The 25,754-nt window shown below is 48.8% G+C and overlaps 1 protein-coding gene across 1 annotated transcript; it reads right to left on the bottom strand.

The window, feature by feature from the left end:
- Window positions 1-2,643: 2,643 nt before the first annotated feature.
- On the bottom strand, window positions 2,644-25,098 carry LOC147117341 (uncharacterized). Its single transcript, XM_085988261.1, has 2 exons — window positions 24,831-25,098; window positions 2,644-4,411 (listed from the first exon to the last, which is right to left on the bottom strand). The coding sequence occupies exon 2, from the start codon at window positions 3,986-3,988 to the stop codon at window positions 2,729-2,731; it is 1,260 nt and encodes a 419-aa protein (XP_085844387.1). The 5' UTR covers window positions 3,989-4,411; window positions 24,831-25,098; the 3' UTR covers window positions 2,644-2,728.
- Between the last annotated feature and the right edge of the window lie 656 nt (window positions 25,099-25,754).

Raw genomic sequence — 25,754 nt, 5'->3', positions numbered from 1 at the left:
TAAGTCTGATGTGTTTTCATGAGATTGTTCTGGTGGTGACTGACAAGATTCAGTTGCGGCATTGTCACCAATCTGCTCTTGGATAGTTTCTTGTGTCTTCAGGAGGGAACGGTGGTTCCTCCTGAGAATCTGTCCTTCCTCAGTTCTAACAGTGTATGACCTTGGTCGTACTTCCTCAAGAACTGTAGCTTTCCTGTTCCATGCATCTGGATCCTCAATCCTGACAACATCATCCCTTGTCAATGGTTTTAGAGTTTTGGATGACTTGTCATAGTATGATTTCTGTTTCAGCTTTAACAGTTGAAGTCTCTGTCTCAGTTCCTCACTTTGCTGTTCTTTTGCACAGCAGGGTAGCGTGGTGCGCAACTTGCGACCCATTAGTAGTTCAGCAGGTGAAGAACCAGAGTCTAAAGGTGAGGCTCGGTAGCTCAGCAGGACGAGATAAGGATCAGACTTGCTTTCTGTCGCTTTCTTCGGTAGCTGCTCGAGAACTTGAACACTTTTCTCTGCCTTACCATTTGACTGAGCATACAGAGGACTGGATGTGATGTGCTGAAAGTCATACTGTGCTGCAAACTGTTGCCACTCCTTACAGTTGAAGCACGGACCATTGTCGCTAACGGCAATCCTGGGAATTCCATGTCTGGCGAAGATGGATTTCACATGCATTATGACACTGCTTGCAGTGGTGCTTGAGAGCAGCGCCATCTCAGGATAGTTAGAATAGTAGTCAATCACTATTATAGTCTTTACCATTTAAATGAATCCTTTTGAGCATGTCTTGACGTAGAGCCTATGGAATGACTATTCTGTTCTGTTTTAGTAATAGTCCACTTACGACACTCAACTCTGACCTTATGTGATAGTATTTTGGACAGGAACCTTTTGGCCAACCATGATGAATGTTCTCTATTACTGTTTGTAACACTGTATCTTTTACTGTTTCTTCTGCTATTTGCTTTGATTTTGTGTCTGACATGGGCAGCGCAGCAGTGACCATACTCACATGAACATCCACGTCTTCTTCAGTAGAGCTCACTTGACTCATTGTGGGTGCTCGGGATAGTGCATCTGCTAACAGTATGTATTTGCCTGGTGTGTAGATCAGTTCAAAGTCATATCTTTGCAGCTTCATCGAGTTGTTGAATCCTTCGAGACATCTCATTCAGATTTTTTTTTATGGTGGCAACCAGTGGGCTGTGGTCTGTCTCAACTGTGAAGGTGGGAAGTCCATATATGTAGCCATGGAACTTTTCTAATCAACTACCAAGCCTAGACATTCCTTTTCAATCTGGGCGTATCGACACTCAGTATCAGTCATAGACCTGGAGGCATAGGCAACAGGCTTCCAATCTTCACCCTCTGCTTGTAGCAAGACCGTGCCTCGGCCATCTTTTGATGCATCCATTGACACTTTGATTCTCTTTGTTGGGTTAAAGAAAGTGAGTACAGGTGTGGTTGTCAGCACTGTTTTGAGGTTCATCCACTCTTGTTCATGTCTTTCTGTCCATGCGAACTCATTTGTTTTATGTAGCAGGTCTCGCAGACAGGCTGTCTTGGCTGACAAGTTAGGAATGAACTTTCCAATGAAGTTTATCATCCCCATGATGCGTAGTACTCCTTTTTTGTCAGTGGGTCGGGGCATTTTGAGTATGGCGTTTACTTTTTCCATATCTGACTCTATTCCTTTACCAGATAGAATATCTCCTTGGAAAGTGACTTCCTGGACGCCAAACTGACACTTGGCTTTGTTGAGCTTCAGTCCATTCCGGCGTATGCTCTGTAGCACTTTAGTCAGTCTCTCATTGTGTTCTTTCAGTGTTGAGCCCCAGATGATGATGTCATCAACATAGATCCGGACTCCTTCCAGACCTTCAATTATGTGTTCCATCGCTCTACGAAAGATTTCAGATGCAGATATTATCCCGAAAGGCATTCTGAGGAAACAATACCTGCCAAATGGTGTGTTGAAGGTACAGTATTTGGTGCTCTCTTCATCCAGTTTTAGTTGCCAAAATCCTTGTGAGGCATTGAGCTTTGTAAAGTATCTGGCACCTGACATTTCACTGATGATTTCTTCTCGCTTGGGAATAGTAGTCAATCACTATTAGATAGGGTAGTGTTCATGTTTTATGTTTGCATTTAAGTCCTTTGGATCCATGCATATTCTTAGATCATTGTTCTTTTTCTTTACACATACCATGGAGTTAACCCAGTCTGTTGGCTCTTCGACTTTCCCGATGACTCCTAGTGTAGTCATTCTGTCCAGTTCTTTCTTGAGCCGGTCACGCAGGGGTGCTGGAACTCTTCGTGGAGCATGTACCACTGGCTGAGCATCCTCCTTTAGCTGGATCTTGTAAGTGAATGGTAGAACTCCAAATCCTTTGAACACATCCTGGAAATTACTCACTACAGAATCCACTGAGTCATCTGGTCTGCTTATGGCACAGTTTATACGGTAGACTCTCTTGACCAGTTCTAAGTCTTCACAAGCTTTGTCACCTAGTAGTGAATCAAGTCCTTCAACCACAACAGAAAACATGAGATCACAGAATCACAGAAACCCCACAGTGCAGATAGAGGCCATTTTGGCCCATCGAGCCTGCACCGACACATATCCCACCCGATCCCCGTAACCCCTACACCAACACATATCCCACCCTATCCCCGTAACCCCATGTATTTAATCCCCCTAACACTAAGGGTCAATTTATCATAGCCAATCAACCTAACCCACACATCTTTGGACTATGGGAGGAAACCGGAGCACCCGGAGGAAACCCAGGCAAACACGGGGAGAATGTGCAAACTCCACACAGACAGTCACCCGAGGCCGATGATGCACTTTGTCTTTGACTGTCACTTTAAGTCTGCATACACCTAAGCTATCTATTTTCTGTCGATTATAACTCTTCAGTAGTACTGACTTTTTCTGTATTTTGGGCTTTTCTTTCATGTTTTTAATGTCACTCATACTGATTAAGTTTGCTTTTGCCCCAGTGTCTAGTTTCAATGTAACTAATGCTCCATTTACCTGCAGTGGGATCATCCATTTGTCCTCTTTTACTGCATTAACTTTATGTTCAGCATTGTTTATTCCTGAGGGCTGCACATTTTCTGCATCCTTTTCTATATTGTCACATGACACCATTCCTACAAAAAATGTCTCACTTAAGTCAGTGTCCTCAATCACATTGACTTGGACTTGTTGCCCTTTCTTTGTTTTTACTTTTGAAAAGCATTGTTTGGCAAAGTGATTCTTTCCATGACATTTTGTGCACATTTTTCCAATCGCTGGGCATTGTTTTAGCTGGTGTTTGTAACTATAGCGTTTACAATTAAAAATGTCATCCTCCGATTGCTTTTCATTTCTGTTCTGCCCACGTTTCTTTCCTTTGTAGGACACAGCACCGACAGCAGCACTGACTACAATCGCATCATTATTGATTTCACTGAAAGTCTTCGCATGCTTTTGAGCTAGCTCGCTGGCTTGGCATATTTTCACAGCATTTTCCAATGTTAGTTTGATTTCTCTCAACAGACGTTCCCTGACTTTTTCATCATGAATACCAAACACAATCTGGTCACGAATCATGGATGCTTTCAGCTCAGAGAAATTACATGTCTGTGCTTTCAGTTTCAGATCGGTCACAAAGCTATCAAAAGTCTCATTTTGCTGTTGTGCCCTTGAACGGAACATGTATCTTTCATAGGTTTCATTCTTTTTGGGAGAACAATTTGTATCAAATTTCTTTAGCACATCGTCTAATTTTTCTCTGTTCTCCTCTGGATTGAATACAAATGTATTAAGTACCTCTATCGCCTGTGGGCCTGCAACCGTGAGCAGCAACGCTATTTTCCTTGCGTCTGGCTTCGTACCGAATCCGATGGCAGCAATGTAGAGTTTGAATTGTTGTTTGAAAGTCCGCCAATTGTAGTCGACATTTCCCATGAGATTCAAAAACTCCGGCGGCTTCAAATTCTCCATGTCGCGTTTCACAATTTTGAGCAGATCTTCACCAATCCTGGTACCATGTTATGTTCATTAATAACTCGACATTCTTATTATGAACAGCTAGCTTCTAGCTAGTCATTTATTCAGTACACGTTCTCTAGGTACAGCATCTGTAGAGATTCAGCATGTGTACTTCTGTGTGCAGGCAGCCATCTTGACTACTGCCTTCTGGGTAGCCTAGTGCATCGTGGGTAGTGTAGTCTTAAACACATACAACTAAACATACAGCTCTACGGCTCCATCCAGTGTACTATTCTAGAATGACATGTTATTGATCATCACACTCTCTCTCCCGAGCACCCATTGATGTGGGAGTTCTCCACGTCTCCTCGATCACCGATGCTCACCCCTACCAGGGCGAGCAGGAGCAGAACCTTTTTCATCCCGATTTCCTTTCTGTAGTGACACACAAACAAAATAGTCATGTCCCGAGAAGGTTCTCTGGCCTGACACAGTTATCAAAATTTCCAAAACTTAAACTTATCCTAAACTAAAATTAAACTATTAAATTCCAAAACTACTTAAGAAACTGTAAAAACATTCTTAAAATACTTCAGAAAGCTATATACATCCACCACCCGTCTCCGGGCGGCCAGGCTAATTACTGTTAGGCCTCTGCCTTTTGTGGAATCTGGGCAGCTTGTACGCCTGGGCATAAGGTGACCTGTGCCACCGGACCCGGAGAGTCTTCCTTAAAAGACCTGGGAGTTTCCCAGAATCCCAGTTAATCGGGGGAGCGTGCCCTCCTGTGTTGCAGCACACTACCCCTTTCTGTGTGGCTACTGAGTCCCTATCCTGTCCTGTGGGTTCCCCGCAGCTTGATGCCGCAGGATGGGGACCCTTCTCTCTCTCTTTGCCCAACACTACCTCTCCTGTGAGTCCCTCACCTTTGGAGGCTGTAGGCTGGGGATCTGTGTCCTTAGACTTGTCCCTGACCTCGGGTTTTCCCCTTTTGTTAAGGGTTCTCCTGGGGCTGGACCGTTGAAAATGATACTCGGGTGACCATGGTAGTTTAGGCTGTGGTATGCGAGGAGACCTTCTTAAGGCTCCGGCTACTGGGAGTGTACCTGAGTCCCACTTAATTGGTGGGAGGGCCTCTCCAGTCACACATGTCACTGCCCCCACCCTTGCTGTCTGTGAACCCGACACAGCTGCAGGCTGCTGCTCTCTAGCTTTATTGCGTTAACCCTTGCTGACCGTTCTCCACTCTCAGTCTTAAACAGCTTGCACTGATTAATGTGGAACCACTTTGTGCGGCAGGGCATCTTGACGGTGTTATGTATTGTGTGTTCTATTGTGTGTTCTCCTCCCACCTGTGGTGGCGCTGTCACAGGAGATAAATGGTTGGGTATTCTCTCGGTTAAGTTTAGCTCTCTTTGTTCGGAACTTTCCAGAATTTCCTTTCCTTCCAATAAAGCACTTCATGTTTGAATCTCTGAGTTCTGAGTCCTAAATTGTGTCTAGGTAGAAAGGTACCGACACAAGTGGCGACGAGGAGCGGATGAATCTGCGTACGTTACGGGTGCAGTGAGTAAACAGAAAATTTAATTTGAAATGTGAGATGGCTACTATATTAGGAAACATCGGTGATTTTGATGAAAATGTGGAGCAATGGAGCGCATATACGGAACGTTTTGACTATTTTGTATTGGCGAATGCGGTGGCAAATGAAAAGGCCGTGCCTACCTTTTTGAGTGTAATCGGGCCGAAGACTTTCAATTTACTTCGCAGCCTCGTGCAGCCAGATAAGCCAGGAACTAAAACATATAAGCAACTAGTGGAAATTCTTGGAGCACATTTTTCACCAAAACCTCTGGTTATTGCTGAGAGATTTAGATTTCACAAACGGAATCAAGAGGAGGGGGAATCAGTGACGATGTTTATTGCTGCTTTAAAAAGGTTGTCGGAACACTGCCAGTTCAAGGAGGTGCTGAATGACACCATTAGAGACAGACTTGTGTGTGGTCTGCAAAATGCAGCCACACTGAAGCGCCTTCTTACTGAGGACAACCTTACTCTTGAAAAGGCCATTGAAGTTAGTGTCTCCATGGAGATGGCGGAAAAGGAGGCTCACCAGTTGAGTTCAACAGGGAGAGTTCACAAGGTGTCGTCTGAGCCTAAAGGTGCACGGAACGGCACATGTTACCGTTGTGGGAAAATGGGCCATCACGCTAATGACTGCTGGCGTACAGAGCTGGAATGCTGAAATTGTGGCAAAAAGGGTCACATTGAACGCGCCTGTAGAGGTAAAAAAAGAACAGACAGAGCTGGGAAGCATGGAAGCAAAATGTCTGTATTTGGACAAGAGAGGAAAAAGAGTGTTCATTCAGTGCAGTGTGATGGAACAAGCAAAACAGAGGGGAGCGACACCTCTGAGGAGGAAGAGGTGCATATACTGACGGTTGCAGGTGATTCAAATGGCTACTGGGTGTCACCACTGGTGGAGGGACAATCAGTGCGGATGGAGGTGGACACAGACGCGGCTGTGTCCCTTGTTTCAGACACTGTCTACAACAAAATGCTAAAGCATCTTACCCTTCAGCCAACAAACATTGTGCTAAAGACGTATACCGGTGAACCTGTGGCCATGAGAGGCGTCTTTGAGGTGACAGTTAAATTGAATGGACAGACTGCAAAACTGCCACTATATGTGGTAAAGGGAAATTACCCATCACTACTGGGACGTGCGTGGCTAGAGAAAATCACGCTGGACTGGCCTGCAGTCCGCATGATGTCAAAAGGGGAGTCAGGTCTGACTGCAGTGTTAAACAAACATGCAGAACTCTTCAATGGGGAACTTGGGAGCATGAAAAAGATCAGTGTGAGACTGGACATTAAACCTGACAGCAAGCCGAAGTTTCACAAAGCCCGACCTGTGCCCTATGCAATTAGGCCAAAAGTTGAGGCTAACTTGGAGGCCTTAGTCGAGAATGGAGTCCTGGAGCCTGTGAGCGTGAGCAAATGGGCCACACCCATTGTTCCTGTCCTGAAAAAGGATGGATCTGTTTGAATCTGCGGGGATTTTAAAGTGACTATTAACCCGGTGCTGTCTGTGGAACAGTACCCTCTTCCCCTCATTGATGATCTTTTTACGGGCCTGGCCGGAGGGCAAAAGAGCAGCAAAATAGACTTATGCCAGGCTTATCTACAAATGCATGTCGATGACAAATCAAAGGAGCTGCTGACAATTGTGACACACAAGGGGCTATACAGGTACTGCCGCCTTCCGTTTGGAATTACGTCGGCCCCTGCTCTATTCCAAAGGGCATTGGATCAGATTTTGAATGGACTGCCAGGAGTCCAGTGCTACCTGGACGACATCCTTGTCACTGGGACAAATGAGGATCATCTTCTGAACTTGGATGCGACACTACAACGACTGAAAAAGTACGGACTCAGAGTTCGTAAAGACAAATGTGAATTCTTTCAGCCTTCAGTTGAGTACCTGGGGCATGTGATTGATGCTACTGGCCTGCATAAGGCGCCGCCAAAGGTCAAGGCGATCGTGGAGGCCCCAGCACCCCAGAATGTGAGCCAGTTACGTTAATTTCTGGGGCTACTTAACTACTATGGGAAGTTTATTCTAGACTTAGCAACATTGCTGAAGCCGTTACATCAGTTGCTATGTCAAGGCAAAACATGGAAATGGACTGAACTGTGCAACGAAGCTTTCGCCCAAGCAAAGAAAGCATTGCTGAATTCGGAGGTCCTGACACACTTCGACCCAAAGCTACCCGTGCAGCTAGCATGTGATGCATCACCATATGGTGTGGGAGCAGTCATATCCCACATCATGCCTTCGGGTGAAGAGAAACCTATCGCCTTCGCATCATGCACCTTGAACAAGGCCGAGAGTAACTATGCGCAGATCGAGCGCAAGGCCTTGGGAATCGTTTTTGGAATTCGAAAATTTCATCAGTACCTGTTTGGGAGAAGGTTCACACTCCTGACAGACCACCGTCCATTGACTTCAATCTTCGGGCCCCACACCGGAATTCCGTCTCTCGCTGCAAGCAGGATGCAAAGGTGGGCTTTACTGTTGTCAGGACACACATACGACATCAAATATCGCAAATCAGACTTGCACGGCAACGCAGACGGTCTCTCGAGGCTACCCTTGCCTGTTACTCCCCCAGAGCCTCGTCAGATAGACATCTTCTACTTTAGACAAGTGGAGGGAGCACCTGTCACTGCAGTTCAGGTGCGAAGGTACACCCGCAACGATCCAGTCCTGTCTGAGGTAATGGACGATGTCATTCGAGGGAGAGCGATAGGAGATTCTCCTAGTTTGAAACCTTACGTTTCAAAAAGAAATGAGCTCTCCGTCCAGGCAGGTTGTCTTCTTTGGGGACGCCGTGTCATCATTCCGCCACCTCTGAGGGAACCTATACTGCAACAACTTCATACAGGCCACGGTGGGATGGTTCGGATGAAGGAAATGGCAAGAAGCTATTTCTGGTGGCCAGGTCTCGATGGGAATATTGAGGAGAAAGCCAAAACATGTTCCCCATGTCAAAGGGTCCGGAATGTTCCACAGCTGGCAACCCTACACCCCTGGGATTGGCCTGCAGAAGTGTGGCAGCGAGTACATGTGGACTTCGCCGGTCCTTTCGAAGGGAAGATGTTTATGGTGGTTGTGGACGCTCGTAGCAAGTGGCCGAAGGTCGTTGTGATGAGGTCTACCACGGCAGAGAAAACAATTGAGAAACTTGGTGAGATGTTCAGCCGTTATGGCTCACCGGAACAACTCGTAAGTGACAATGGTCCACAATTTGTATCACAGGAGTTTGCAACCTTCCTGCATGTGAATGGTGTCCAACACATCAGGTCTGCGCCCTATCATCCCTCTACTAACGGCCAGTCAGAAAGGTTCGTGCAAACTTTGAAGCACGCCTTGAAGGCATCGCAAGGTCAGGGCTCAATCCACCAACATCTGAACAGCTTCCTGTTGTCCTACAGGAACGAGCCGCATGCCACAACCAAAACTTCCCCCGCTTCGCTCATGATGAAGAGGCAGTTGCGGCCAAGTTTTGACTTACTCAAACCTCCAAGGGCAGAGCAGATTGTCCATCGTCAACAACAAGCTCAAGTTGAAAAGAGAGAGAAAAGAGCCAAGGAGAGACGGTTTCATCCGGGAGAGCACGTCCTAGCTCGAAACTACAACACTGGACCGAAATGGGTTCCTGCTACGGTGATCGCGCAGACGGGCCCTGTGTCTTACACGGTTGAGACTGCTGAGGACGTCGTCTGGAGAAGACACACAGATCAACTGTTGCTAGGAGCAGAGACAGCCACAGAGGCTCCAACGGCTGGTTGGCCTGAACTGTTTCCGAATGATACCGCAAACCAGCATCCTTTGCCACAGTGCTCTTCTCCAACACAGGAAGTCAAAGAGACTGTTCCACCTGTGCAAACTCCTGACTTTCAACTGACACAGGCACCTTCTCCATCCAGGCCTGTGTCAATGCCTACTGCTGTGGAAGCCAGCGATGACCGCCGGTATCCTGTCAGAGAGCGGCGGCCTCCAAGACGCTTGGATCTGTAGGCTTAGTGACTTACCCACACGACTGGGGCAGAATAAACCCCAGGGTAAAGTCAGGGTTTGAGGCAGTCTACCTCTACCTTAGGTTAGTTGAGTGTATTGAAAGTAACTTACCTATTGAGGAATAATGTGGACCTTCCATTTAAGAGGGGAGGAAATGTTATGTATTGTGTGTTCTATTGTGTGTTCTCCTCCCACCTGTGGTGGCGCTGTCACAGGAGATAAATGGTTGGGTATTCTCTTGGTTAAGTTTAGCTCTCTTTGTTCGGAACTTTCCAGAACTTCCTTTTCTTCCAATAAAGCACTTCATGTTTGAATCTCTGAGTTCTGAGTCCTAAATTGTGTCTAGGTAGAAAGGTACCGACACAACAGACGGCATACACCATGGGGCTTGCCTTGTCCACAATGCTGTACAGCCCCATATACAATGGTTCGAAACTTCCCAACCGGGCAAAGTTCCTTACCATGACCTGATCCCCTATCTCCCACTCGTGGTGCCTGTTGGGTTCTACCAGCAATCGGTTACTCCGATTTTTCCCATGTTGCTAGCAGCTTGCCAGTGAATCTGTTTAAGGTGTTCAAACAGATTCATGACAAAACTGTCCTGGTTCACCTCTCTGAGCTGACCTTCCGTGAGCACCGGGGCTAGCACATGGGTGGGGGTCCGCATAACCCTGCCAGTCATGGGCTTGTGTGCAGAATACCCCATGCTTTTTGACTGGCTGGCTCGGATCCCCATTAGGACCAGCGGTAAGACTTCCACCCACTTTTTGGGCGAGTCTCCCATCTCCTTGCGCAGCTTTTCTTTTATAGTGCGGTTTAAACGCTCTACAGGACCCGACGACTGTGGGTTGTAGGCGACGTGCCATTTCCCTTCAATGCCGAGTACCATGAGGGTCTCTTGCATGACCTATCCGGTAAAGTGACTTCCTTGGTCAGACTACACATACTGTGGGAGTCCCCATCGTGAGAACACTTCCCTGACCAGGATCTTGGCTGTACCCAATGCGGTAGCTGTACGGCAGGGAAAAGCTTCTACCCACTTTGAGAACACATCCACCAGGACTAGGCAATACTTGTAGCCTCCCTGGGCGGTGGGTAGGGGCCCGATGTAATGGATCCGAATCGACTGCCATGGTCCCTCTACCCTCCTGGTGTGTCCCAAAGATACCTTCCTTTTCTGGGGGTCAGGGTTATTGGCAGCCCACACCAGACAGCTGGCACAGAACTCGCGGACCTGTTCCCTCAGTCCTGGCCACCATCCTGCCTGCTCCACCTGCTGCCAGGTGGCCTCAGGCCCAGGATGCCCCGCTCCTGGACCCTCATAGGCCAGTTGGAGGAATTCCCTTTGGTGCTGCTGCGGCACTACCCATTGCTCCCCCCTGAACAGCATGCCTTCATTGATGGTGATGGCTGCTGTACCGTATGGGCCCTCTACTTTCTCCCCTTTTGTGAGCGCGTTCAAGACGGCTCTGAGGATGGGATCCCATACCTGGGCCTGCTTTAGGTCCGGGACCAAAGCTACCCCTTGTGTACTGTGATGAAATATTCCATTCATCACTGCCTGTGACTGTGGTCGGTTTCAGTGTCATTTCCCTTCCCCCAGTCCTCATTGTATTGTTTATTGGAATGTGCTGGAATGTGCTGTGTGTGTAGGGCTCCGCCCATACCTGGCCCCTTTTGTAAGCTAGCTCAGTCTGGCCTCAGTCTCCAGAAGGAAGATACCTCTCTCTCTTACGTGTTACTTTCTAAGTTAATAAAAGCCTTGTTTTGTTTCACTAACATCGAGTCTCGGAATTATTGAGGCACATCAATTTTATTAACTTATTTTTCAACACTATGGATCAACTCCTGAAACCCGAACGTTTGGATTTGGATCAACATGCTCCGGACGCATCAGCACGCTTTGGACACTGGTTTGAGTGTATGGAATTCTTCCTGGACAATTCCGCAGCCGTCAAAGACGCTACGGACGCTGCGAGGATGAGACTCGGAATTCTGCGGAATTGGGTAAGCCACCGGGTTTACCCCCTCATCCAAGACGCCGACACGTACCTGGCCGCCTGCGACATCTTAAAGGCGCATTACCAGCAGCCTACGAATGAGGTGTATGCTAGGCATCTGCTCGCTACTCGCGCACAGCGACCTGGGGAATCGGTGGAGGAGTTCCTAAGCACCCTGAAAATGCTTGGCAAAGACTGCAAGTGCCGAGATGTAAAAGCCGCAGTGTACACTGACGAGCTTGTTCGCAATGCCTTTATCACAGGCCTCAGCTCCACTTACATCCGGCAAAGACTGCTGGAAAAAACAGGGTTGGACCTGAAACAGGCTGCGGACACTGCGCGATCCCTGGATGTGGCCCAGAGAAACTCGGACGCCTACTCCTCAGCCCGCGCCGTCCGCGCCGCCACGTGTGCACCGAGGGCGCCGCCATCTTGGAAGGCATCTTCCCCACCCGGCAGCCCGACACCGGCGGGGCCCCGCTCTCCCCCCAGAAGCCCTACGACAGCCGCGACGCGTCAGGGACCCAACTGCTACCTCTGCGGGCAGCCAAAACACACCAGAAACCTGTGCCCGGCGAAAGGCACCACCTGCTTTAAGTGCAGTAAGAAGGGGCACTTCGGGAAGGTGTGCAGAGGGAACCCCGCCGGAAAACCAACCGCCGGAAAACCCGCCACCGCCGCGTGTGCGCCGTGGGAGCGGCCATCTTGGACGCCATCTTGCCCGACCTCGTGGGGTCCGCCATCTTATGAGCAGACAGCGTGGACGCCATCTTGTATCGATCAGGGCCCTACAGTGGCATCGGTCACAGTGGACCAGACCAGGCCGCACCCGCTATCCAAATCAATGGTGGACATCGAGGTAAACGGGTGCCGGGTTAAATGTTTAATTGACAGTGGAAGCACGGAGAGTTTTATCCACCCTGAACTGGCACAGCAACTCTCCCTAAAGGTGGTCCCTGCTCAGGGTACCATCTCCATGGCTGATAAAACCCAGACATCGACCATTCTGGGTTACTGCACGGTACAATTGGGCGTTAACGGAACTGTATACGATAATTTTAAAGTATTAATCATGAAGAACCTATGTGCGAGCGTGATCTTGGGCCTGGATTTCCAGTGCAACCACCAAAGCATCACGCTCAAGTACGGTGGGTCCCAGCTGCCCCTCACAGTGTGCGGTCTGGCTACCCTGAAGGTAAAGCCGCCTTCGCTATTCGCGAACCTTACCCCTAACTGCCGGCCAATAGCGACCAAAAGCAGGAGGTACAGCTGGGAGGACAGGCGGTTTATCGCGACCGAGGTAGACAGGCTCCTGAAAGAGCGCATTATTGAACGCAGCAACAGCCCGTGGCGCGCCCAAGTGGTAGTGGTAAGGGATAGCGAGAAGAAATGGATGGTGATCGACTATAGCCAAACGATCAACAGGTACACCCAACTAGACGCCTACCCGCTACCCCGCATATCAGAAATGGTGAACCAAATCGCCCAATACCGGGTGTTCTCCACCATCGACCTCAAGTCAGCGTACCACCAGTTCCCTATCAGACCAGAGGACCGCCCGTACACCGCCTTCGAGGCGAACGGACGCCTCTACCAATTCCTCAGAGTCCCCTTTGGGGTGACGAATGGGGTCTCGGTTTTTCAGAGGGAGATGGACCGCATGGTCGATGACCACCACTTGCAGGCAACCTTCCCCTACCTCGACAACGTCACCATCTGCGGCCACAATCAGCAGGATCACGACTCGAACCTCGAGAGGTTCCTGGAAACCGCACAAAAACTCAACCTCACCTACAACGAGGACAAGTGCGTTTTCAACACCACGCGCCTCTGCATACTAGGCAGCGTGGTGGAGAATGGGGAAATCGGACCAGACCCCGACCGATTGCGCCCCCTACGGGAGCTGCCCCTGCCCAACACTCCCAAAGCCCTGAAAAGGTGCCTGGGGTTATTTTCTTATTATTCCCAATGGGTCCCCAACTACTCCGACAAAGCCCGCCCCCTCTTGAAAGCATCCTCTTTTCCGCTCTCTGCTGAGGCCCACGCCGCCTTCAAAAGCATTAAGCAGGATATTGAGCGGGCCACGCTACAGGCAGTGGACGAGAACACTCCATTTCAAGTGGAAAGTGATGCGTCTGACTTCGCCTTGGCGGCCACCCTCAACCAGGCGGGGCGGCCCGTAGCTTTCTTCTCGAGGACCCTCCAAGGGCCCGAGATCAGACACTCCTCCGTGGAAAAGGAGGCCCAAGCCATCGTGGAGGCAGTGCGCCACTGGCGCCACTACCTAGCCGGCAAACGCTTCACCCTACTTACCGACCAGCGGTCGGTAGCGTTTATGTTCAATAATAAACAGAGGGGGAAGATTAAAAATGATAAGATTCTTAGGTGGCGGATCGAGCTCTCCACCTTCGAGTACGACATCATTTACCGGCCAGGGGCCCTTAACGAATCCCCTGACGCCCTCTCACGAGGGATGTGTGCCAGCGCCACCGGGGATCGGCTACAGACCCTCCACAACGACCTCTGCCACCCAGGGGTCACGCGGCTGTTCCACTTCATAAAGTCCCGTAACTTACCCTACTCGATTGAGGAAGTTCGGTCTCTGACCAGGAACTGCCGCACTTGCGCTGAGTGCAAGCCTCGGTTCTACCGCCCAGATAGAGCCCACTTAATCAAAGCTACACGGCCCTTTGAGCGGCTCAGCTTAGATTTCAAGGGCCCCCTCCCGTCCGTCGATCGCAATGTTTACTTCCTGAACATTGTGGACGAATACTCTCGGTTCCCATTCGCCTTCCCCTGCCCAGACATGACCAGCGCCACGGTCATTAAATGCCTCAACAGCCTGTTCTGCCTGTTCGGTATGCCGAGCTACATCCATACGGATAGGGGGGGCGTCCTTCATGAGTGAAGAGCTACGCCAGTACATGCTGTCCAAGGGGATCGCCACGAGCCGTACCACCAGCTACAACCCCCGGGGTAACGGCCAAGTGGAGCGAGAGAACGGGACAGTATGGAAAGCAGTCACTCTAGCTCTAAGGACCAAGGGCCTCCCTATCTCCCGCTGGCAGGAAGTCCTCTCGGATGTGCTCCATTCGATACGGTCGCTATTGTGTACGGCCACTAATGCCACGCCTCATGAACGAATGTTTGTCTTTCCCCGGAAATCCACCTCAGGCGTATCCATGCCGTCATGGCTCTCCACCCCAGGTCCGGTACTCGTGCGAAGGCATGTGAGGGGCCACAAGACGGACCCTCTCGTGGAGCCAGTACACCTACTCCACGCCAACCCCCAATACGCATATGTCCGGCACGCCGACGGAAGGGAGGACACCGTGTCCATAAAAGACGTCGCCCCAGCCGACATCGACAACAACCACGGCAATAGCAGCAACAACGATCACAGCAACTCTTACCCACCCACTACTCTTTCATCACCCCCGGAAGAACATCGACCTACGGCACCCCCACCAACTACCCCTTCAACAACCCTGGCGGCACCCCTGGCAGAGACCCAGGAGACTACCGGGGACACCCAGCCGACACCCGCGGCACCACAACAGCCACGTCGGTCGCAGAGGACTATCAAACCCCCGAACAGACTAAATCTATAGAAGGGGTGAATGTGATGAAATATTCCATTCATCACTGCCTGTGACTGTGGTCGGTTTCAGTGTCATTTCCCTTCCCCCAGTCCTCATTGTATTGTTTATTGGAATGTGCTGGAATGTGCTGTGTGTGTAGGGCTCCGCCCATACCTGGCCCCTTTTGTAAGCTAGCTCAGTCTGGCCTCAGTCTCCAGAAGGAAGATACCTCTCTCTCTTACGTGTTACTTTCTAAGTTAATAAAAGCCTTGTTTTGTTTCGCTAACATCGAGTCTCGGAATTATTGAGGCACATCATGTACCTCCCTTGTCCCGGAGTACCTGGCCATCTGGTCCCGTCGGGGATACACCTCCGCCGACGGGAGACCCCTGGCAATCAAGCCTCTGCTGGAGAAAATCGACAGCCATAGAGGAGGAAGGGAAGGTCTATATCCATAAGGTTAAGGCCCATTCGAAGACAGAACCCATGAGGGAGGGAAATCAAAGGGCAGATGAATTGGCAAAGCAGAGAGCTAGGGAAGGAGAGTTTTGGGACCCCTACCAGACAGGTTTGGTAGCCACAATCCGGGACAAGGGAGGTACACAAGGGGTAGCTTTGGTCATAATATGATAGAATTCTTCATTAAGATGGAGAGTGAAGTAGTAGACTCAGAGACTAGGGTCCTGAATTTAAATAATGGAAACTACAATGGTATGAGGCGCGAGTTGGGTAGGGTTGATTGGGGAATGTTACTCAAAGGGTTGACGGTGGATAGGCAATGGTAAACATTCAAAGATCGCATGGATGAACTACAGAATTTGTTCATCCCTGTTTGGCATAAAAATAAAACAAAAAAGGTGACTCAACCGTGGCTAACAAGGGGAATTAGGGATAGCATAAGATCCAAGGAGAGAACATATAAATTGGCCAGAAAAAGCAGTAAACCTGAGGATTGGGAGCAGTTTAGGATTCAGCAAAGGAGGACAAAGGGATTAATTAAGAGGGGGAAAATAGAGTATGAGAGTAAGCTTGCAGGGAACATAAAAACTGACTGTAAAAGCTTTTATAGATATGTGAAAGAAAAAGATTGGTAAAGTCAAGCGTAGGCCCCTTGCAGTCAGAATCAGGGGAATTTATAATGGGGAACAAAGAAATGGCAGACCAATTAAATACATACTTTGGTTCTGTCTTCACAAAGGAGGACACAAATAACCTCCCAGAGATGTCGGGGAACATAGGGTCTAATGAGAGGGAGGAACTGAAAGAAATCAGTATTTGTAGGGAAATGGTGTTAGGGACATTGACGGGATTGAAGGCCGATAAATCCCCAGGGCCTGATAATCTACAGCCTAGGGTACTTAAGGAAGTGGCCCTAGAAATAGTAGATGCATTGCTGGTCATCTTCCAAAATTTGACAGACTCTGGAACAGTTCCCATGGATTGGAGGGTAGCTAATGTTACCCCACTATTCAAAAAAGGTGGTAGAGAGAAAACGGGGAATTATAGACTGGTAAGCCTGACATCAGTAGTGGGGAAAATGCTAGAGTCCATTATAAAAGATGTAATAGCAGAGTACTATGTGAGGCAAAGGAGGAGATTGCAGGGGCTCTGACACAAATTTTCAGAACCTCTCTGGCCACAGGGGATGTGCCAGAGGACTGGAGAACAGCTAACGTAGTAGCATTATTCAAGAAAGGTAGTAGGGATTAACCAGGGAATTACAGTCCAGTGAGCCTAACATCAGTGGTAGGGAAATTATTGGAAAAAATTCTGAGGGACAGAATTGGTCTCCACTTGGAGAGGCAGGGATTAATTAGGGATAGCCAGCATGGCTTTGTCAAGGAAAGATCATGTCTGACCAATTTGATTGAATTTTTCGAGGGGGTGACTAGGTGTGTGGATGAGGGTAGTGCAGTGGATGTGGTTTACATGGATTTCAGTAAGGCTTTTGATAAAGTCCCGCATAGGAGACTGGTCAGGAAGGTGAGAGCCCATGGAATCCAGGGTGCCTTGGCACATTGGATCCAAAACTGGCTTAGTGGCAGGAGGCAGAGGGTGATGGTGGAAGGTTGTTTTTGTGACTGGAAGCCTGTGTCCAGTGGGGTACCGCAGGGATTGGTGCTGGGTCCCTTGCTGTTTGTGGTCTTCATTAATGATTTGGATGTGAATGTAAAAGGTATGATCAGTAAGTTCGCAGATGACACGAAAATTGGTGGGGTGGTAAATAGCGAGGCAGGAAGCCTCAGGCTACAGGACGATATAGATGGGTTGGTCAGATGGGCGGAACAGTGGCAAATGAAATTTAACCCTGAAAAGTGTGAGGTGATGTATTTTGGACGGACTAACAAGGCAAGGGAATACACAATGACTGGTAAGACCCTAGGAAAGACAGAGGATCAGAGGGACCTTGGTGTGCATGTACATAGATCCCTGAAGGCGGCAGAACAGGTGGATAAGGTGGTTAAAAAGGCATATGGGATACTTGCCTTCATTAGCCGAGGCATAGAATATAAGAGCAGGGAGGTTATGATGGAGCTGTACAAAACACTGGTAAGGCCACAGCTGGAGTACTGTGTGCAGTTCTGGTCGCCACACTGTAGGAAGGATGTGATTGCTTTGGAGAGGGTGCAGAGGAGATTTACCAGGATGTTACCTGGGCTGGAGCGCTTCAGCTATGAAGAAAGACTGGACAGGCTGGGGTTGTTTTCCTTGGAGCAGAGAAGGCTGAGGGGGGACCTGATTGAGGTATACAAAATTATGAGGGGCATAGATAGGGTGGATAGAAAGGAACTTTTCCCCTTAGTAGAGGGGTCAATAACAAGGGGGCAAAGATTCAAGGTGAGGGGCAGGAGGTTTAGAGGGGATTTGAGGAAAAGCTTTTTCACCCAGAGGGTGGTTGGAATCTGGAACTCACTGCCTGAAAGGGTGGTAGAGGCAGGAACACTCACAACATTCAAGAAGCATTTGGATGAGCACTTGAAATGCCATAGCATACAAGGCTACGGACCAAATGCTGGAAAATGGGATTAGATTAGATAGGGCTTGATGGCCGGCGCGGATGCGATGGGCCGAAGGGCCTCTTTCTGTGCTGTATAACTCTATGACTCTATGACACTTGGAAAACAGTGACAGGATCGGACAAAGTCAACATGGATTTACAAAAGGTAAATCGTGCTTGACTAATCTACTGGAATTTTTTGACGATGTAACTGGTAGAATAGATAAGGGAGAACCAGTGGATGTGGTGTATTTGGACTTTCAGAAGGCTTTCAATAAGGTCCTGCATAAGAGATTAGCGTGTAAAGTTAAGGCACATGGGATTGGGGGCAAGGTACTGACTTGGATAGAGAACTGGTTGGCAGACAGAAAGCAAAGAGTTGAAATAAACGGCTCTTTTTCCGAGTGGCAGGCAATGATTAGTGGGGTACCACAGGGATCGGTCCTTGGACCCCAGCTATTCACAATATATATAAATGATCTAGACGAGGGAACTAGATGTAATATCTCCAAGTCGGCAGACGACACAAAGCTGGGTGGGCGTGTGTGCTGTGAGGAGGATGCCGAGAAACTCCAGTATGATTTGGACAGGTTGGGTGATTGGGCAGAAGCATGGCAGATGCAGTATAATGTGGATAAATGCGAGGTTATCCGCTTTGGTGGCAAAAACAGGAAGGCAGATTATTATCTGAACGGCAACAGATTGGGAGAAGGGGAAGTGCAAAGAGACCTGGGTGTCCTTGTGCACCAGTCGCTGAAGGTAAGCATGCAGGTGCAGCAGGCGGTTAAGAAGGCAAATGGTATGTTGGCCTTCGTAGCGAGAGGGTTCGAGTACAGGAACAAGGATGTCTTGCTGCAGTTGTACAGGGCCTTGGTGAGACCACATCTTGAGTATTGTGCACAGTTTTGGTCGCCTTATCTGAGGAAGGATGTTCTTGCCATGGAGGGAGTGCAGCGAAGATTCACCAGACTGATACCTGGGATGGCAGGAATGACGTATGAGGAGAGATTTTGTCGATTGGGTTTATACTCGCTGGAATTTAGAAGAATGAGAGGGGATCTCATTGAAACTTATAAAATTCTAACAGGACTAGAGAGACTAGATGCAGGAAGGATGTTCCCGATGGCCGGGGAGTCCAGAACCAGGGGTCACAGTCTAAGGATAAGGGGTAAGCCATTTAGGATAGAGATGAGGAGGAATTTCTTCACCCAGCGAGTGGTGAACCTATGGAATTCTCTACCACAGAAGGCAGTGGAGGCTAATTCATTAAATATATTCAAGAAGGAGTTAGATATATTTCTTAAGGCTAAAGGGATCAAGGGATATGGGGAGAAGGCAAGGACAGGGTACTGAATTTGGATGATCAACCATGATCTGATTGAATGGCGGAGCAGGCTCGAGGGGCCGAATTGCCTACTCCTGCTCCTATCTTCTATGTTTCTATGGTCAGGCAGCATCTGTGGAGAGAGAAACAGAGTTAACAGTTCAGGTCGATGACCTTCCGTCAGAACTGGAAAAAGAGACGAAAGGTCATCAACCTGAAACATTAACTCTGTTTCTCTCTCCACAGATGCTGCCTGACCTGCTGAGTATTCCCAGTATTTTCTGTTTTTATTTCAGATTTCCAGCATCCGCAGTATTTTGCTTTTGCAATAGTCAATCCCTCAGTAGCTTGGTACAACTGTTTGAAGAGAAATGGTGTTCAAAAAGTTCAAATTGTAACACTAACTAACTGAGAACTCTGCAGATGAGCATTTTGCACAATGGCTGTGCTTGGTCAACATGACTGTCGGGTCTCGTCAGGGAACAAATGTGAAATTTGACATCTTTTCAGTTTGTCGCTGGCAATCAGGAGTTGTGATTCACACTGTAAACAGCCACCAGCTTGAGTTTTTGCTGTGCTCACAGGTAAACAACAGCAAAACATCTGTTTTAGAAAATGGATGTGACTTTTCATAACACATGCAAAGACTATTTTAAGGTTCATTCTTCCCAATGGGATTGATTACTTTTAGCTTTAACATCTTTGGGGACTTCAAGAGGCGCACAAAAGAGCCCACGTCTGTTTTCAGCAGACATGGGATCGGCTGGGCCTACAAAGGGTGAGCTGGGTGGAATTCTCAGGGTAACCCAAAATGGTCCCCGACACCCGCTGGAAAGTAATAGGGTAGGTGAAATATATTGGAGCAGAAGGTCTCAGAAGTTTTGAGATGTGACTTATAGGATAGTTGTTACAGAGAATAATTGACAGAAATAGTGATTTTTATGGTAGTGTTAAAATGCCCACTGAACTGTAAAGAGTTCAGATGGATGCACAGAAGCAGATTTTGAAGAGAGTTGAAATCCCAGCATGGTTGGGTGGGGAATTGGGAGAGAAAAAGGCCTGAAGAAGGCTGAAGTCCTAGCATGGTTGGGAAGGAGGGTGGAAAGAAAAAAGACCCAAAGCAGGCAGAAGAGCAGGCACAGTCAGGAGGGTGACTGGTAGAGACAAAGGCCCAAAGAGGACGAAGAAGCCAAATTATATTACACAGCTCGGAGAATGAGACAAAGTTGAGAACATAAATTAGTTACATACTGGTAGCAAATAAATTAATTAAATAATAGCAGCTTGATAGTTCCCCCATAAGCTGGGTTTCAGTTCTTCAGGCCACATTTATGCTGTCCTGTTACCTGAAGGCTGACTTGATGACTTGGGCCCATTTTTAACTGAATCAAATAAATACCAGTGCAAAATTTAAAAAGAATGAATTAAATACGAGTAGCAAATACATTAAATAAAGTCAACAGTGGTAGCAAGCCAGATTCCATTACGTAACTGGGAGACAGAATGTCACCACCAGTAGTGGGAGGACTGAAAGGCCGGTCATTTTAACAGGCATGACCATGTGACCTGTTAAAATTCATGTAAGCGGGCATTATTTAAGGCATGACTTCAGGCTCACTGTGTCATGATGCGACATGGCACAGAAAGTTAGAAACTGTGACACAGGAAATAAAAGAGAATAAAACTGAAAATGCATAGTGTGAATTGACCCTTAAACCTTCATGGAGTTGTAAGGGGTGATTCCACGACTTGGGGACTGGAGTAAGTTTTTTGAGTTGATAATACTGACCCAGAAATACCCCCAAAAATCCTAAGGAATTTTTCTTCAGTAAGAGGAGATATTCATTGTTTTTAAGTCTACATTCTACCTCATAAAGACCTACTCTCAATTTTCCGAGATGGAAAAGATCTGTCAGGATCGGATGGCTCCAATTCCAGCTGGCTGCAATGCAACTGGGCTGGGCATCCTTTTTCTGTTGCATCTCAATCACTGTACTTGAATGCAACTCTAAAACACAGTACAGACTGCAACTTGAGCCCTGGCTAATAATGAGCTTTTGAGTTCTGTTCAAATATCAGGATTGGCATCCAGAACTGGGAAGGTTGCCAATCCACACTCAGCTCAAGGGCAGCTAGTCACCGACATCTCTGTCAGATATATCATCCAAGCTGTTTCCTTTGACTGTTAGACCCTACATGGTGGGTCACCTTGACGTTGCATTTTGATTTACAAATAGAAAGTATGAAAATCTTCTCTCAGAGAGATATTCTTTGAAATTTCTTTCTCTAGTCTTTCCAGAGAAGTTCTTTATACTTTATGTAGTCCCAAGATATTGTTGCGCTTGAAGTTATTATAGTACACTTTGCTTCAGCAATGGAGTGAAGTCTGGAAAACATCAGCCTGTATTCTCAACCTTTCCAGCCAGAAAAATAAAATGTTATAACCGAGTACAGTTCGAGCTGAAAGCCAGTCCAGCTGTTTTGAATTAACTTGTTATTATTTTCATCTATGTTTATGTTATTCCAGACAAGGTCAATGTGTTTGCTCTTTGCCCTTTATTTCTTTGATGGTTAATTCTATGAAAAGGAAATACCAAAATGCACAGTTTGAAAAGCAGTGAGAGTACAAAAGTTTCATTAATCACTTAAATTATTTCACTAACAATTGTAGAACCTTCCCAAAAGACTTAAAATTGCTCAAACAGGCACATTGTACTATGCCAGAAATACTTTATTTAAAAAAAAATAGGTTTTATTTTTTCCTTGCCAAATTTCTCTATTCTCCCCACTCCAGAAGGCATTAACTCCTTACTGGGATAGGGCTTCACAGGTACCTCGTCCAAGTGGTGATTATCTCTATATGGGCTTTGACAGTGACTGCAAAGAACATCATAGCTAAGCCCAATCCTATACACACATGACAGCTGCACACACTTCCAGGAGGAGTTGCTGGACAAAAATCAGGATGAGGGATCCTTGCCGATTTTTTTCCCTCCCAATCTTTAGGTTGCTGAGGCCAATTGTAGCATCATGACCACTGCCTCGGGTGAGATCAGCTAATGCAGCATTGACCAAAGACTAAATCTGAGACCTTCCTGGTTTAGATGGCTCAGCTTAGATAAATTGGATAAACTCATTGAGCCATCGGCGAAGAGCTTTTATTATTTTTAAAACTGGAAACAGCATTGCTCACCATCACTTTTTTTTCAGCCTCGAAATAAAAAATGGTGTCATTTAAAAGAACAAAACAAGCACAATGTGTGATTTCAATCCCCTCCACAGAATATAAATGAGATGAGTAAAGTAGTTGTGCTGTGAATGCAATGTTGTAAATGGGATGAGAAAGGCATAGCAGAACAGAATATTAAATAGACCTCAGAAATACCATGTACTTTTAAAATGTATTTTCCTTAGTTAAAAGGGAGTTCCACTGGGAAATTACATAAATGGCTGAAAGTGGCCATTTACCTGGGTGGTGGTGGGGGGTAGAAATTTGCTGTGGTGCCTTGCCAGAGTAAGCAGGCCCAGGTACAAGAGGGAACTAAATATAAAAATATTGACACTTTGTCCTCCAAGCATTTGATCACTCTGTGATCGATTGCCTTCAGGAAATCAGCCTTTTAAATGAAAAATATTCCCTCCTGATACACTTAGCAACCCTGGACCCACGGATCTACAGATACAATGCGCTCATCCCCATTACCAAAATGAATGATGGGCAGAAAAAGTGGCGATGACTTGGTGCTTTGGGGTGCAGCTCCAAATTCCACCGCTGCCTGACCACATTGCCTTTTTGCAGCCCTAGGGCTGCAGAATTGGGTCTCCTGTTTATTCAGTTGTAACTGTGGTCTATATCAGCAAGTTACTTTAGAGATGATACCCTGTAGATTAATTTCTGATTGCGTAACAGAATAGTCTGATCTCAATTTTAATCCTTTTTGTAGTACAATAATTATTTTGCAGCTAAAGATATATAGAAATTTTGTTTTCCTACTACGTCATTTATTTCTGCAAAGGAATGGTTCTTTCACTTCATCATCTCAATTTCCAGTTACAACATCACCTCTTCCAAAAAGATACATCTATCTATATCTAAAGATATCTATATATATAAACGGATACGTCTGTCTGTCTGTCTGTCTGTCTATCTGTCTGTCTGTCCTTCGGTGTGCGTCTGTCCGGCTATGCACTCGAAAGTTATAGAGCGTACCTACGCGTGTGTTACATCAAAAGAAAGCTTACTATTCCAAAACGGTCGTAAGCGTATTTAAGTTTCGGCCGAACAAAAATTGCGCCCGTGGTATCCAAAAAATGTTCAAAATTCCGCTCATTAGCATCTCATTATCCGCTCATTAGCAATAGAGTGACGTCGAGGTCAACCAATCGTACGCCGGGATCCTGGCGCATGCGGGCGGGGCCCTCCTACAGTCGAGTGACGGGACGATTGACCAATCCTACGCTTTGGTGACCTGACGGTCAACTAATCGGTGCGTGTGTGGGCGGGCCTTATCGTTCTGAACCGAGGTGAGTCGCCGCCATCTTGATTCCAAACTTTTCCTTTCTTTTTCCCGCTTTCCGCGTCTTTAAAAAAAACGTTGCTTTTAAAACACATAGGCCTAGAAATTCAGTGGCCTGCGCCACCGGTTTGCGCCCAAAGAGTGCTTTTGCGCCACTGTGCAAACCTACCGCGATATTTAGCGGGGCGCTAATGGCGGCGTTAGCCATTAGCGCTGCGCCGCCACTGATGATGTCATCGGTGTGCGCAGCGCCCCGCTATCACCCCGCTGGCCATATTTGGTTGCTGCCCGCCTCCCCCGCCGGCCGCAAACAGCGACCGGTACACGGGGCCTACCTGTGCCGGTAGTGGGGCGAGTTAAGGTGGCGGTGCGGCCAGCCGCTTTTTCGGCGGCCGCCTGCCCGCACCTCCTTCCCCGGCCTCCTACACCCGCCCCCCGCGCATTGCCGGCTGTTTCCAGAGAGCCCGGCACTTCTCCTTGGTGCCGGGCTCATTTGCCGGCACTCGCGAGCGGGGATCGCGCTGTTGCAGGCACCTCCCCCTTAAGAATGAGAGGGAAAGGCCTGCAGTACCGCAGGCTGCCGTGCCGCAGCGGGTGGTGCTGTGGCACTTTACACGCCGATATTCAGTTTCAGCGCCCCAAGCGGGGCGCCGAAACCCTTGTTTAGCGGCCGGCTTCCACTTGGGGCGCTGAAACTGAATTTCCCACTGGCGCAAGTGGCTCCGCGCACAGCGGTAATTCCGGCGCCCAGGCGAGCTGGGCGCCCCTAACTGAATTTCTAGCCCATATTGTTTTAAAAAAAAGTTAATTACTTTCTAAATCTTTTATCTAATCTCATTAATTTTCCTACCTTTCCCCGTTTTTCCAGGTAGGCCTCGAAGCCTCGGCCTCTCCTCCGCACCCACGCCCGAGCTAGGCACCTCCCGGCCCCAGTCAACAAGCGGCCCCCGATCGCCACCATCTTTGTGAAGGCTGGAGGGGCGGGCCTCAGCCGAGCGCCGCTAACCCGCCGCCATCTAAGTAAAGGCGGGTGGGGCAGGAGTCAGCGCGCGCGACTTGAGTCCGGCCCAGGCCTCACGTGGTAGGTTGCGCGGCGGCGTCTCTCTCTCTCTCTGCTCTTGAAGCCGGCTCGGGCGGGGGGCGGGGTCTCTCTGCTCTTGAAGCCGGCTCGGGCGGTGGGGCGGGGTCTCTCTGCTCTTGAAGCCGGCTCGGGCGGGGGGCGGGGCTCCAGAGATCGGGCCTCCGGAGATCGGGCGGGGGGGGGGGGGGGGGCGAGCCTCGGGAGATCGGCGGGGGGGGGGGGGGTGAGCCTCGGGGGGGGGGCCAGCCTCGGGAGATCGGGGGGGTGGGGGGCCAGCCTCGGGAGACCGGGGGTGGGGCTCGAGGAGATCGGGGGGCGGGGCTCGGGAGATCGGGGGGCGGGGCTCGGGAGATCGGGGGGGCGGGGCTCGGGAGATCGGGGGGGCGGGGCTCGGGGAGATCGGGGGGCGGGGCTCGGGAGATCGGGGCTCGGGAGATCGGGGGGGGCGGGGCTCGGGAGATCGGGGGGGGCGGGGGCTCGGGAGATCGGGGGGGGGCGGGGCTCGGGAGATCGGGGGTCGGGGCTCGGGAGATCGGGGGGGCGGGGCTCGGGAGATCGGGGCAGGGGGGAGCCTCGGGAGATCGGGGGGGGGGAGCCTCGGGAGATCGGGGGGGGGGGAGCCTCGGGAGATCGGGGGGGGGGGAGCCTCGGGAGATCGGTGGGGGGGGAGCCTCGGGAGATCGGGGGGCGGGG

Source organism: Somniosus microcephalus, chromosome 5 (assembly GCF_052327205.1).
Source record: "Somniosus microcephalus isolate GS21.2 chromosome 5, FLI_Smic_1.0, whole genome shotgun sequence".
In the NCBI taxonomy this organism is placed as follows: Eukaryota; Metazoa; Chordata; class Chondrichthyes; order Squaliformes; family Somniosidae; genus Somniosus; species Somniosus microcephalus.
This window is presented reverse-complemented; position numbering and strand designations above follow the sequence as displayed.

What these genes read in the sequence shown, in the direction of transcription:
- LOC147117341 (XM_085988261.1), bottom strand. Translation starts at nt 3,988, where the DNA reads ATGGAGAATTTGAAGCCGCCGGAGTTTTTGAATCTCATGGGAAATGTC.